General features: G+C 40.5%; 1 protein-coding gene across 1 annotated transcript in view; it reads left to right on the top strand.

The window, feature by feature from the left end:
* Window positions 1-15,599, top strand: part of PGM5 (phosphoglucomutase 5) — a 210,992-nt gene that overhangs the window by 8,366 nt on the left and 187,027 nt on the right. The window contains exon 2 of the mRNA XM_010860669.1: window positions 13,615-13,777. Within this exon, the coding sequence (XP_010858971.1) occupies window positions 13,615-13,777 (163 nt within the window). The remainder of the gene's footprint in view (window positions 1-13,614; window positions 13,778-15,599) is intronic.

Here is a 15,599-nt window from a genome sequence, read left to right as displayed (position 1 = left end):
AACTAGGGATATCTGGCTTTGTATTTAAGATATTTACAATGAAAAAGAGAAAGGAATTTGAAATCATAGGACCAGAGTTTATCCTACTTGACAAAAGACCCCACAGAATATTGGGAGGAGAGTTTTACAGCAAATGGCTAGTATCATAATATATGAAATGGTTTCTGAAATTAATAAAAAATTCAAACAATTTATAAGAAATATTGTCAACAACTACCAATGTATGAAAAGATGATCAGTGTCACTAGTAACCAAAGAAATACAAATAAAAATAATCCATTAATTTGAAAAAACATAGAAAATACTCAGCTGGCATAGATGTTGGAAAATTGTCATGTTTGTTCACTCTTGGTGGAAGTTGAATTGCTACAACTTTTTCGTCAGGCAGTTGGTCAGTATGTATCCAAATTAATAGAATACTTGTCCAATTATCTAGGAATCCCTGAATTTAAGAATCCATCCTGTAAATTTCTAATACAAATGTGGAAACATTTATGTACAAGAATATTCACTGCAACATTTTGCTAAAGAAAACTTGAAAACAGTTTATATGTTTAGCAGTAGAGAGCAGGTACATAATTTATGACACAACTATACCAGGAATGCATCAGTATCCATAAATAAAGGAAGTGGGTCTATATGTGACTTGAAAAAGATGTGGATTATAGTTTGTTAAAGTGAAATAAAGCAATTAGTAGAAGATCATGTGTAGCATGATGTAGCATGATCCTACTTATGTGTATATAATTAGGTATATAAAGTAGGGTTGGAAGGACATACTGCCTGCGGTTAACAGTGAATATATCTAGGGCATGAGGGTGTGTGTGGTCGGGGGAGAGGAATCCTTTCCCTTTCTACTTCATATATGTCTCTTTATTAAGTAATTACACACGTATGTATGCATTACTTTCATAGTTAAACACATCCCTAAAAAGCAGTGAAGAAAGGAGATGCTCTGAACTTGAATTATGGTGCTACTGTTTGCAACATGTATGACTGTGGGGAAGTTGCCTAGATTTCTGGGATTTGTTTCCTCATTTATAAAACTAGGGAATGTCATAATACTTCCTCCCACATCTTCCAGGGGTTTTGGGAGGATTGAATGAGGTAATGGATTATTATCAATTATTTATTGATTCATATGACTCAATTAAAACCAAACTACTCCTCCAGGTAAAAGAAGGACATGTGCATATGTGCTTTTTACGCTGAGTAGCCTGACTGGTAGAAGGTGCCTGTTGATCGCAGCTCCATAGGCAAGGCCTTTGGCATTTCTGCAGGCTGCTGGCTAAGGCTTGGGAGGCACCTGCTCAAGTCATGATCCTCTCCCCTCTCACACACGCGTGCACGCACGCACGCACACACACACACACACACACACACAAATACACACGCACATGCACCCTGTCACGGTACTTGAGGTGGCAGCAGCTGCTCTGGCATAGACTGTAATTCAACATACAAGACTTTTTTTTTTGCATGATCTGTGCATTATTTCTTGTTATGAATCAGCTGAGTCAATGCCATGCTTTTCAATCTAAAATCTTTCTGAGGCTTAGACTGTGCTAAGAGCAGACCCACCCCCTCTATACCTGCTCCACTGAGGCCAGATCTTAATCTGTTCATTTCATGAGGATTTTAAAGCCTAATGGACTGGACCATGTGAGAGATTACTGAGAGGAACAGACTGAGCAGAGGCTAAGAAACTCCATGCTCATCTGCTGAGTCGTCTGAAAACGCACAGCTGCAAGCTCTAGTGATGCTTTAAAGTATTTTGTCAGGATGTTTGTCAGGGGGCCTGTTCCTGCAGTCCTGCTGAATGTTTGGTTAGGAGGCATAATCTTTTTTTGGACAGGATCTCCCAAATGTAAAGTGACAGATGCTAATGTGGAATATAATACAGAAGACCCAGCTTTGCTGTTGTAAATAACAGTAAATTGTTTAATCTTGCTGAGTTGTAAATCTATGATTGCCAGAAGTCTTTAGTTCATTGGAAAATAGTATAACGGATTGAGTCATTTAGCAAATGGACAGTAATTACTTCCCAACCAGATATTGGTCTGATGGAATTTATTTAAAGATCCACATATTTGTATTTTAATTGACTGTGACAACTATTCATAGCTATAAAGAGAGACTAGAGCATAGCTATAAAGAGAGACTGAGATTTTTCTGGGAAAAAATATATACATATACTGGAATATGTGTAGAATAATACGCTATTTATAAAAATGCTAAAAATACTGAGTTTTGGGTATTATATATATAAAACAAATATTTATGTGTGTGTGTGTGTATATATATATATATACATATATACACACACATATATATATATAATTCTCTCTACCTGTAAAGGTTCCAAATGGAAAGTATTCTTAAGCATTTATATAGTTTATCAAGTAGCATATATGTATGTATATGTGCCTGGGACAGCCTATCCCCAAAGATACATGTTCTTCCCTGGGTATATTCAAGGAGAGTGTGGAGCAGAGTCCCAGATGTCAGAAATATCTGAAGACAGCACAGAGTTGAAGGAAGTGACTAAATGTTCCCAAATGCCCTATGTTTCTGTGGTAATAAATAGAATTTGTGCTAGAGCTGGATGGACTGCTAGTAAGAAACATAAGTAATATAAATCTTGCTATTCTAGTTAAGAACTAATCTTGCATGGACAGCTTTCTACTGTGAGCTTAGCAACATGGGCAGGTTAGCAGCCTGGCATGGGACATACAAGTGGATGGTGCAAGTCAGAGGCATAGATGGGGCAATGAAAGAAGAAGATCTGGGCCAAGACAAGGATACAGACATGGTCCTTTCACTCCTCATCATGGACTTCAGCAGTTTTTTAGTGAGCAGGTTTGGTGGTTAAAGGAGAAAGAAGACATTTCACTTGTGCAGATTGTAGACATGTTATAGGGGCTTCCTTGGTGGCTCAGACATTAAAGAATCTGCCTGCAGTACAGGAGACCTGGGTTTAATCCCTGGGTCAGGAAGATCCCCTGGAGAAGGGAATGGCTATCCACTTCAGTATTCTTGCATGGAGAATCCCATTGACACAACTATTTTTCTATTTAATTAGTGGCAAGCTACTTTCAGTTTAATTTATTCCATAGTGTGAGTTAGTCCTCAAACATTTTTTCAGTTCAGTTCAGTTCAGTTGCTCAGTCGTTTCTGACTCTGTGACTCCATGAATCGCAGCACGCCAGGCCTCCCTGTCTATCACCAACTCCCAGAGTTCACCCAAACTCATGTCCATTGAGTCGGTGATGCCATCCAGCCATCTCATCCTCTGTCGTCCCCTTCTCCTCCTGCCCCCAATACCTCCCAGCATCAGGGTCTTTTCCAATGCGTCAACTCTTCGCATGAGGTGGCCAAAGTATTGGAGTTTCAGTTTCAGCATCAGTCCTTCCAATGAACACCCAGGACTGATCTCCTTTACAATGGACTGATTGGATCCCCTTGCAGTCCAAGGGACTCTCAAGAGTCTTCTCCAACACCACAATTCAAAAGCATCAATTCTTCGGCACTCAGCTTTCTTTATAGTCCAACTCTCACATCCATACATGACTACTGGAAAAACCATAGCCTTGACTAGACGAACCTTTGTTGGCAAAGTAATGTCTCTGCTTTTGAATATGCTATCTAGGTTGGTTATAACTTTCCTTTCAAGGAGTAAGCGGCTTTTAATTTCATGACTGCAATCACCATCTGCAGTGATTTTGGAGGTGAAAAAAAATAAAGTCTGCCACTGTTTCCACTGTTTCCCCATCTATTTGCCATGAAGTGATGGGACCAGATGCCATGATCTAGTTTTCTGAATGTTGAGCTTTAAGCCAACTTTTTCACTGTCCTCTTTCACTTTCATCAAGAGGCTCTTTAGTTCCTCTTCACTTTCTGCCATAAGGGTGGTGTCATCTGCATATCTGAGGTTATTGATATTTCTCCCGGCAATCTTGATTCCAGCTTGTGCTTCTTCCAGCCCAGCGTTTCTCATGATGTACTCTGCATATAAGTTAAATCAGCAGGGTGACAATATACAGCCTTGACGAACTCCTTTTCCTATTTATGTATAAAAACTTAGCTAAAAGAGCACATTTATATTGGTCAGTAAACCATGCTACCTTTAAATAATGGAAGACTATACAGCACTAAAATAACGTTGTGGAAAAATATTCAGTGAGAGAGAAAGATAGGCTCCATGGAAGGAGTAGATATATTAAGTGAAAGATGTTGGCTACATCTTTCCCTTTTGTAAAAATATATAAGTATGTAAATGAAAGAGAGAGGAGGATACACAAAGACACATGGACAAAAGGTAGACACTGAAATGTTTACTGTAATCACTTTTAGATTTACAGATGATTTTTTTTTCTTCTTAAGAATAATTCCTAAATGTCATATATTCCACATATGTATTTGTCATATATGTATAAATGTCACATATAAAATATATAAATGTCATATAGGGCTCCCCTTGTGGCTCAGCTGGCAAAGAATATGCCTACAATGTGAGAGACTTGGGTTCAGTCCCTGTGTTGGAAAGATCCCCTGGAGAAGGGAATGGCTACCCACTCCCATATTCTGGCCTGGAGAATTCCATGGACTGTATAGCCCGTGGAGTAGCAAAGAGTTGGACATGACTGAGTGACTTTCACTTCACTTCACTTCACTTCTTCAAATGTTATATATATATATGTGATTAAAAAATGACTGCAGGTTAGTAAAACATCAAAGTGTTCAATTACTGTGAATTAGAAATTCATAATTAAGAATTAAGAAATGATACCAGCAAGGAAGACAAAGGAAATACATCAAGGATTTATTGGGTGCCAGACACTGTACTGGATGGAGTTCGGCTTTCTTGCTATCTTTCACCCTACATCTTTTGGGTAACAAAACTGAAATACAGAGATTTCAGAATCTTTTCAAAAGTCATATAGTCGGTAGGTGGCAAATCTGTTTTTACATCATTTCCCATTGAATACCAAAATCTCAGTTTATCTCAGGGCACTCAATCCTGCCTTCTTGACCTGGATAGATCCAATAGTTCTTATCCAGGTATCCAATGGCTTGATCACTTTGAAAAGCGGCAGCAGATAGGCCCTTTTTTTATTTCAGTGAGCCATGTCCTCTATCTTAAGGTAGAGTTCAGTATCTTCCAAGCACCTAATTACCAGTAGGAACGTAAGCTCCAGTTTCGTTGCCCCCAGTTTGTACTTAAGGAAAGCTTGATATCTGCTCAGCGAGACCTTGAGGATTGGTGGACTAATTGAGGAACAGAACTTGGGCCAAACTTGCAGATACCTGTGACTTTTCTACACCTGTAGAGAGGTTTGGAATTGAATGTGAAACCCATATTGGTTTGGATCTAATGAGAGCTCATCTCTCCTTCTGGCTTCTGGGTGTGTGTCAAGACTTCGAGGGCAACAGGCAGCTGAGGATGAGCTCTGTTGCTCCCATCTGGTCTCCCCGTAACAAAGTGTGTAACTACACAATTATCCATGTGCAAATGGAGAAGTCCCTTGATGTTTGGATAATCACATCCATGTCTTAAGTTTGTTATCTCTCAAAATTCCACTTCACCATCTCCTGCTTACTCGTGTGCAGCACTGGTCAGGGGCTGGCACTCGTCTCTGACAGCTGGGACAAGAGCCTGAAGCCCTGCCATCCACGGCAGTTTGACTCTGGGTTTCCTTCATGGCTTTTGTTTTTTGTTTAACCAAGAAGATGAGAAACAGGCATCTTTGTGTTTATGACTTTCCATGCTCTTCGTAGGTGGATGTGGTGGAGGCTGTGTGGTCCTGACCAGCACTCTCTGTGAACCATCAAGGAAGTTTCTGTCTCGTGTGCTCTTTAACTCTCTCTGATTCACTTTGAGAATTATAGGGATGTGACATAGTGAACAGAGGATACTGAAGAATGTCATGCTTACTTTTTCTTTTCTCTCTCTGGGACTCTTTTTTTTTTATTACTCATTTAAAGTTAAAAGGAAATCATAAAGGGGAAATCTTATTTACGGGAGTTTACACATGAAAACAATCCTGCTTTCATTAGTGTTATGTTGCTGGGGAATAATCATTTGGAATCAAAATTCTGCATCTACTTTGAGATTTTAGCCCCAGGGTTTAAATTATATATTGCTGCTCTCTAGAACTTTAATCTGAGTTAATTAGAAACTGAACTTGTACTAAATCTAATTTAGAAGAGTAGTTGTTAGTATTCTGAAAAGAGGGAGCCATCAGAAATAAAAGCAGTTAAATAATTCGTTGTATATAGCACGTGGTATAAAGTATGGACATGCTGGGAGAAAGCTTCATATAATAAAATTTTCTCTTTCTCAGGACACTGGTCTTTGGTATGTGGAGGGGCATATCGATTCCTGAGGTACTTGCTGTGCCCATTCATGTGTGGAGTAAACAGTGATGCAATCTAGGTGAGGTTTAAGAGTCGGTGGAAGACATTGGAATCTAGAAGAACAGACTCAGAGGGATTATGAGTAACTGCATCATGGGATATGATTGATGACAATTGTACATGGGTACAGCCGACACGCTCTCTTTCCCAAGCATTTAAAAGTTAAGACGGGGTGACAAGTTCGTGCTGGCTCTGTGGATCTGTGTGTCTGGGGAGGTGTGTACCTCACGTGTGTCTGCAGGCGCCTGTGTGACAGTGTTCTCATGGCTCCCCATGGACCCTGGGGCCTGTGTCTGTGTGCCTTCATGTGAATGTGCGAGTGACCATGACTCGGGTCTACTTTGCCCCCTTTCCTAGTGGAACTGAAAGACGTGTTTCTCAGGGGCAGCAAGGCCCACCCAGGTTGGTGCAGGGCTGGGTGGGATTTCTCTTCTTCCAGCCAAACACAGACATTATCATATACAGTTCAGAGAATCCTCAATTTACAAGAAACTCTGAAATGTATTTGAATTCTTAAGAAAAGGCCTCCAAAATTCTTACTAAGATTTTTAATAATCCATTAAGTGAGGCCTAGAATATCACTTTAACAATCGGACTTTGCAAATTGAAAGACAAGCCAACCATGTTACTGAAGTGCCCCTTCACTTAAAGGAACTTGTTGAATGTGTTAAAAAAGAATTCATGAAAAACGTATCCTGTTAAGTGTCAAGGCTATTCTCAAAATAAAGCAATATCACTTAACAGGAAAACAAATTCTAGTTGAAGTATATAATTGTTAAGATAGTTGTTATGGCTATTTTTTGAGATGGATTTCATCCCTTAAAGAATACAATTCTTGCACAAGGATTTTAGTAAATAAACTCTTCCAGCATGGGAACATGAAATCATCACATGGAGCATTGAAGAAGAATGGAATAAAATTGATAACAAAACAAACAAAGAAAAGACAGATCATATGGTGTGGGCATGGATTTCCTCCAGTGCCCCTTTGAGAGGGTCAGTGAGGGAACAGCAGAGTGACACAGCTCAGACCTCCCCAGGCTGTGACTGGATTTCACATGTGAGTAAAAGTCAGATGTTGCCTACTTTAGTGCTGTAAACAAAACCAAAGCCAGTATTGGAAGTAGACCATCTTTTCCTTGCAAGGTAGCAGTCTGCAACATTGGCAGAGGATGGTACTTCTAAGACTTTCAGAAAGGAAAGTGGTAGTTTAAAGGATTATCTAAGGTCTAAAATTAAATTTTAAATGGGGGAGGGGAGACAATTTGGGTAAGGCAATAGCATGATTGGTGTCATGTTGAAGCTCATAAAGGGTTTATGTAATCCCATCTTAAGTAACTTTTCATGACTCTGAACCTTCTTGACTTTGCAGATGAAGAACCCAAGCCTCAGAGAAATTACATGATTTGCCTTAGATCAGGGGTAGAGCCAAGACTTAAATCTAGATCTTTTAACTTTTGGGGTGCTTTTTACTTATACAACAGGGCTTCCAAAGGCTATATTTCCTTAACCAGTTATTAGATCTTGAAAGCCAAAGCTTTTCTGATGACATTTGCCTTGGTTCCACATTGGGAAAGGAGTACATCAAGGCTGTAAATTGTCACCTTGCTTATTTAACTTATATGCAGAGTACATCATGCAAAATGCTGGACTGGATGAAGCACAAGCTGGAATCAAGGAGAAATATCAATAACCTCAGATATGAAAATGACACACCCTTATGGCAGAAAGCAAAGAGGAACTAAAAGCCTCTGATGAAAGTGAAAAAGGAGAGTGAAAAAGCTGGCTTAAAACTCAACATTCAAAAAACTAAGATCATGGCATCTAATTCTGTCCTCGTGGCAAGTAGATGGGGACACAATGGAAACAGTGGCAGACTATTTTCTTGGGCTCCAAAATCCCTGCAGATAGTGACTGCAGCCATGAAATTAAAAGATGCTTGCTCCTTGGAAGAAAAGCTATGACAAACCTAGACAGCATATTAAAAAGCAGAGACAGTACCTTGCCCACAAAGATCCATGTAGTCAAAGCTACGGTTTTTCCATAGTCATGTATGGATGTGAGAGTTGGACTATAAAGAAAGCTGAGTGCCGAAGAATTGATGCTTTTGAACTATGGTATTGGAGAAGACTTTTGAGAGTCCCTTGGACCGCAAGGAGATCCAACCAGTCAATCCTAAAGGAAATCAGTCCTGAATATTTATTGGAAGGACTGATGCTGAAGCTGAAACTCCAATACTTTGGCCACCTGATGAGAAGAGCTGACTCCTTTGAAAAGACCCTGATGATGGGAAAGATTGAAGGCAGGAGAAGAGGATGACAGAGGATGATATCGTTGGATGGCATCACCGACTCAATGGACATGAGTTTGAGCAAGCTCCGGGAGTTGGTGAGGGACAGGGAAGCCTGGTGTACTGCAGTCCATGTGGTCGCAAAGAGCTGGACATGACTGAGTGACTGACCTAAACTGAACTGAATTGGGAAGGGGAGAATTCACAGAGGAGAACACAGACACACAGAGGTGATATGAACACAGGTGGAGACTGGACTGAGGGTTGGTCTCTGCTGGGGGCAGATGGAGTCCTCAGTGGTAGATGCAGCCATGTTGGCCTCAGTGTATAGAGGTCCATGTGGTGAGCCCACGCTTGACCTCTGTCCCTGCCATCATTGGCCACTGTGTTCACGAGCCCATTGGACAATGACAGGAGTTGCTGGGGAAAGAGGCTGACTGGTACTGACGGAGCAGGTCATCTTAGCCCCTTGATTAAATACTCTTCTGCTGAGGGCCCCTTTTGGTGAGCGCTCCTGTGGTACACAAATATCTTCATGATTTTCCTTGTCTTATCTTAGAAGCCTCATCACTTATTCTCCTCCGTCTCCTCCAGCACTTGTTTCCTTTTAGAATTCTCTCAACTAGAGTTATCCTCAGTGTCCAGCATTGCTGTATTTTGGGGGGCATATTAGGGGGTTAATGAGTAGATCTACACAGGTAAAATTTCCACTGATAACTAAAATGTTTTAGGTTGAAATTTTATTCAAGTGTATTTTTTCACTTTAAACAGATTAGATGTTATCTTTAAAAAAATTCAAATTTAACAAGATAAAGATATGTTTATAATCTTTGCTATTTAACAAACTATACATTTTTATTTCTTTGCATATTTATTTATTTATTATTTTCTAAGTGCTAGCCCCAAAGTGTACATAATTGTACATTTTTGTGATAGCTTAAAAGTTATTTGATTTCTGCATTTTTGACTTAGCATTAAATTATTGTCTATGTTCCTTCTCTACTGCTTAAGAAAATGTAAGTTGTTACAGCAAATAAACTTGAAATTTAGGCAATTTTTATTGCCTTAAAACAATAGAAATTTTTATCTCACTCACATAATAGTCCAATGTGGATGTTGCTGGTGGGCAAAGACTCTTGTCCATCCAATGAAGAGGTAGGGACTCAGGTACTTTCCACCTTCTAGTGCTGGCATCTCCTAGAGCTGCATGGTCACCTGTGTTGAGCTTTTGAAAGGGGAAATAAACAGTGAGGAGAAAGGTGTATTAACGTCTCTTAACATGTTAGCCAGAACAAATGTTTCTAGCCAGAACAAACACGCATTACTTCTGTTCTTTCTCACACTGGTTTTTCCCTCATTTTGAAAATTGGTCACATGGCCACACATAGCTACAAGGGTGGGTCTGGAGAATGTAGCCCTTGGCTGGGCATCTGTTGCCCAGCAACAGCTCTGCCCTATGGAAGAGGAGCATAACTCTGGACTGTTCACCCAGTCTGCCCAACTGGTCGATCTTCATGATTACCCTTGTAGATGGCTGAAGAATATTCCTTAAGTTCAGACATCACACTTTGATAGGTTCTTCATTATTAGACATTTATAGGAATTGTTTAAAAATTTTCACCTCTAATATCTAGATCCCACTGTAGGAAATGTGTACACACACATAACTTTCCGCCCTTTGAGAATTATTTCTATAAGAATAATTCTGAAAAAATGGGAGAGAGAGAAAATAATGAATTTAAGTTACAAATATTTTTCAGGCTTTGGAATATATAGGCGTACTCCTTGAGAATAGTTGCATTGCTGCATATGCAAGGTCTTCAACATTGCTTGTTTCATGGTAATACTCAAAATGAGTTGAATGATGAAATAAAATATAACAAAAGCACCTGGAACATGATTTATCATGGCTCTGGAAAAAATGAATGTAATTTTTGTCCTATATCTTTCCCATCTTAATAAATGTTACCATCGTTCATCAGATTATTAAAGGTAGAAGCTGGGAGTTGACTCCTTTCCTCACTGTCCCTGTTTTATTTATTTCTGTGTAAGAAATTATGACAAAACTTACAGGCTTAAAATAACAACGGATATTTATTATTGCTCACAGTTTCTATGGGCGAGGAGGCAGGTTGTTTTGACTCAGACATAGCTGCATGTCGGTGGGGTCTAGACGGTCCAGTGCAAGATGGCTCACCTACACACTTAAACATAGCTGGAAAGTGATGCTGGCTGTTGGTGGGAAAACTCAGGTGCTCTCGGTCCAGGTGGCTGCACAGGGCCTCCTTGAATGTCCCAGTGACATGGTGGCCACTATTTCCCAGAGTGAGCAATCCAAGACAGCAAGGCAGAAGTGGCAGCGTCATTTATTGGGAAGTCACACACCTTTACTTTTGCAGTGTTCTACTAAACACCCAGATCTTCCTTATTCACTGTGGGAGGGGACTGCACCAAGGCATGAATGCCAGAGGCATGGATTGTTGGGGGCCATCTTGAAGGCTGGCTACCGTAGTGTCTCCATTCCATATTTCATTCTACCCACATGTTCTGTTCATTCTCCTTCCAAAGATACTTTCAGATAGAATCACTTCTCTTCATTTCTACTGCTTCTAGTCTAGTCTAAGACAGGGTCCACACTCAGCTCTGCCGTGATAGCCTTCCATCTGATCTTTCTCCTTTTTCTCTTCTACTTCTCACTCTCTAATGCATTTTTTTAACATCGCAGCCACTCACTCATCATTCATTCATTTTTTTCTATTCATTAATTCTATTCATTTTTTATTAATGAATAAAATTTTTAAATTAATGAATAGAATTAATTAATAGAAAGCCTATTCATCACTTATTTTTTCTATTAATTCTGTTAAATATATTTATTGCATACTTACTATATGCTAGATTTGTTCCAGAGTCTCAAGAGTATAGCAGTGAAACTTATATGTAGTGAGGAAATAAATAAGATGGAAAATATTAAAGGGTAATGTGTGTAACCCAAAGGACTAAACAAAGTGAGGAAAATAGAGGACAAAAGGAAATTAGGGACTTATGTGTGCTGTACTATATCGGACTGTCATGGGTTCTGTCTTTGATTAGTTGACATTGAATAGTAACCGAAAGACAGGAGGAGGCAGGCATATGGATACTTGGGTAAGCGTGTCCTAAGCAGAGGAAAGAGCAAGCACAAAGCATGCTTGCTGTGTGTGAGGAACAGGAGACCAGCCAGTGTCATTGGAGCAGAGAGAGGAAGGGGAGTGGAGAGTGGCAGGTGATGGGGTCAGATCACGGAGGGCCTGGTGGACTGAAGACTTTGACTTTACCTGGGGTTGGTGGGACATGAGGACAGTCGTTGGAATGCTTTGCTAATATGATATGACTTACTTTTTAATAAGATCTTTTGGATTGCTCAGCCATGATCTTTATAACTGATAAGGTCACTTCTAGTGCTTAAAACCCTTCCATGGATTCCTGGAATACTAGAGTAAAATCTAAGCTCTGTTAGCTATTATTACTATAATTGTTATGCTATTATTAAAATTAACACCCCATTATTGTCACAGATCCCACTGATTTTTTTCTGGTATTTATCCAACTAGTAATTACTATTAATACTACTATTACTATTACCACTACTACTAGGTTTATTTGTTTATAATCTACCTCATCCACTTGAGAATATATACTCTGGAGATGTTGTAGCTGAGTGTCTTTCCATACTAAATTATCCCAAAACTGCTTTATTTTTGGAGCTCTTGTGTTTGATCTTTAAGAAATTTTTTTTCCTATATCTTTCCTCATTGTTGTATTTGGTCAATGACTTACTTCCAGCAATGCTATTATTGGTGCCAGGGTAACTTTGCAACTGTGCTGGACATAAGAGCTGGTCTTGGCTTCAAGGCTATGCCAGTACTTCTCAGACTTTAAAGGACAAGTGAATTATGTGGAAGGGTAGGGATCTTGCTAAGTGTGGGGTGGGCCTTGAGGTTTGGCATTTCTCCCAAGTGATGCCCATGCCACTGGTTTTTTGAGTAAGGAGAGGGTTTGATCACCAAACTTGACTGGATGTTGGAAATGCCTGTGGAGCTCAGGCTTCTCCCCTGCCATGCCTGATCCTGAGGCACTCTTAGTAGTAAGAATCTTCCAGTTCTCATTAATGATTCTAATTGGTAGCAACATTTGAGAACCACTGCATTGGATGACACTGGGTCCTATTTGAAAACAAAGCACTCAGAGTAATGCTCTACAGGGCTATGCTGCTTTCTTTCTTTTTTAAAACTCAATTTCATGGCTATAGAGTCTGGCCACACAGATGGATGACCTCCAAATCACTGCCTAGCATGGCTGGATTTCCCCAGTGTCCCCAGCACATGGTATCACTTAGTGGCCAGAATAGGACTTCTGCCCTCAGGAAACTGGGGCTTCCAAGTGCAGTTAAAATACACTTGCTGACAACAAGGCTGTAGCAAGTCAGGTCCCTCCTGTGTGAGCTTGTGCTGAGGCAGGGAAGGAAGGTGAAGCAGAGAAGTGCTCTGTTTTTCTTTCTTGTAATTTCCAGAATGTACAGGTGCAGTTTATGAGCCAATAACAAACTAAGAACTTCTTATATGAGTCAAGCTAACCCTTTGGTCATCAGAATCAGGTGTTTTAAACTGCTGAAAAGCAATGAGGCATATTTCCCTTACAGGTTAATAAGTGACTACGAGACATGGGTGTCCCATATGGTCTTGGAGATATTGGGCCAGAGAGGTGCCTCCCCGTGCCCCCACACATCTCTTCCCACCTGAAGCCCACTCAGTTCTTTTTGCCAAGTGACCAGTATGTACTAACAGAGCCTGGGACACTTTCTCATAGAAATGTACTTCAATCCCATGTAACCAGATTGATTTTTTTTTTTTTTCTGGCTAATCTAGATTGGTCGACTGATCATTGGACAGAATGGCATCTTGTCGACGCCTGCTGTGTCCTGCATTATCAGAAAGATCAAGGCAGCTGGTGGAATCATCCTGACAGCCAGCCACTGCCCTGGAGGACCAGGAGGAGAGTTTGGAGTGAAGTTTAATGTTGCCAATGGAGGTATGTGGTTCAGAATATGCCTTAATTGTCATGGTTTCTTTCCTCTTATATCATGGTCTTACAATGACCCCATGATGTCATATAAGCAAGGCAGAGAGGGAATGGCTCAGAAAAGTCTAGTGAGGTACCTGTAGTAGTCAGGGTTTTCCAGAGAAGCAGAACCAGTAGGACATATAGATTGTCTCCAACTTAATGATGGTTTGATTTAAAGATTTTTTTGACTTTATACTTTATAGTATAAAAGCAATATGCATTCAGTAGAAACCTTGTTTCACTGGAATTTCAAATTTTGATCTTTTCCTCGGCTAATAATGCTGTATAATTCTCTCTCGTGATGCTGGGCAGCAAGTGCAGCTCCTACCCGATCACAAGGGTAAACAACCAGTACATTTACAACTGCTCTGTACCCATTCAGCTCAGTTGGTAAAGAATCTGCCTGCAAGGCAGGAGACCCTTGTTTGATTCCTGGGTCGGGAAGATCTGCTGGAGAAGGGACAGGCTACCCACTCTAGTATTCTTGGGCTTCCCTTGTGGCTCAGCTGGTAAAGTATCTGCCTGCAGTGTGGGAGACCTGGGTTTGATCCCTGGGTTGGGAAGATCCTCTGGAGAAGGGAAAGGCTACCCACTCCAGTATTCTGGCCTGGAGAATTCTATACAGTCCATGGAGTGACAAAGAGTCAGACACGACTGAGTGAGCTTCACTTTCACTTTGCACCCATTCTGTTGTTCTCTTTCAGTACAGTATTTGATAAATTAAATGAGATATTCAGCACTTTCCTATAAAACAGGCTTCAGGATAGATGATTTTGTACAACTGTAGACTACCAAGGTGTTCTCAGCATTCTTATGATAGGTTAGGCTAAGCCACGATGTTAGGTGTATTAAATGCATTTTTGACTTATGATATTTTCAGTTTACAATGGGTTAGTCAGAATGTAACTTGTAAGTCCAGGAAGATCTAGAAAGAGATTTATTTGAATGAATTGGCTTATGTGATTATGGAGGCTATGAAGTGCCAAGATCTTTCCAGGAGAGTGGATGATATAGGTCTGGTCTGAGTCTGCAGGCCTGAGAAGCAACAGAGCTGATGGTGTAAGTTGCAGTCTGAGTCCATGTCTGAAAGCCGAGCGGCACCAGTGTGTCAGGTGGAAAGTGAACTCTCCCTTCCTCAGGCTTTTTGTTTTGTCCATGCCTTTGGTGGGGTAGGTGAGGCCCAGCCATGCTGGGGAGGGCAGTCTGCTTCACTCAGTCTACTGTTAATCTCATCCAGAAACCCCTCACAGACATACTCAGAGTAACATTTAACTGAACATCTGGGCTGTCTGTGACACAAGCAAGCTGACATGTAAAATTAAGCATCATGTTGCCTCAGGTGATGTGACAAGGAAGGGGCACAATGGGGTCTTATACCCATTTAGTCTCTTGGTCCCCTGCACTCCTCAGCACAGTGAAATGGTTGAATACTGTTGCTTATCTGACATGGAAGGACCCTGGATTTTAAAGTTGAAGCAGACCCTCAGAGTCATTTAGATGATTCCCATCATTTTACAAATAGACAGATCAAAGCCCTGAGAGGCTGTTTGCTCAAGGTCACATTGGCAGACAGAGGACTTCTTAGCATAAGTCCTACCTTCTCCCTTTCCTATAGTGTTGACTTTCTCTTACTAACCTGCTTAGAATTATTTCACTTTTTCTTGTATTTATAGAAATTTATAGTTTAGAAGGGCTTCCCTGGTGGGCCAGTGGTAAAGAATCTGTCTGCAGTGCAGGAGACTGAGGAGACCCTGGTTTGATCCCTGGGTCGGAAGATCCCCTGAAGGAG

This window comes from Bison bison, unplaced genomic scaffold, assembly GCF_000754665.1.
Source record: "Bison bison bison isolate TAMUID 2011002044 unplaced genomic scaffold, Bison_UMD1.0 scf7180017864469, whole genome shotgun sequence".
NCBI lineage: Eukaryota > Metazoa > Chordata > Mammalia > Artiodactyla > Bovidae > Bison > Bison bison.
This window is presented reverse-complemented; position numbering and strand designations above follow the sequence as displayed.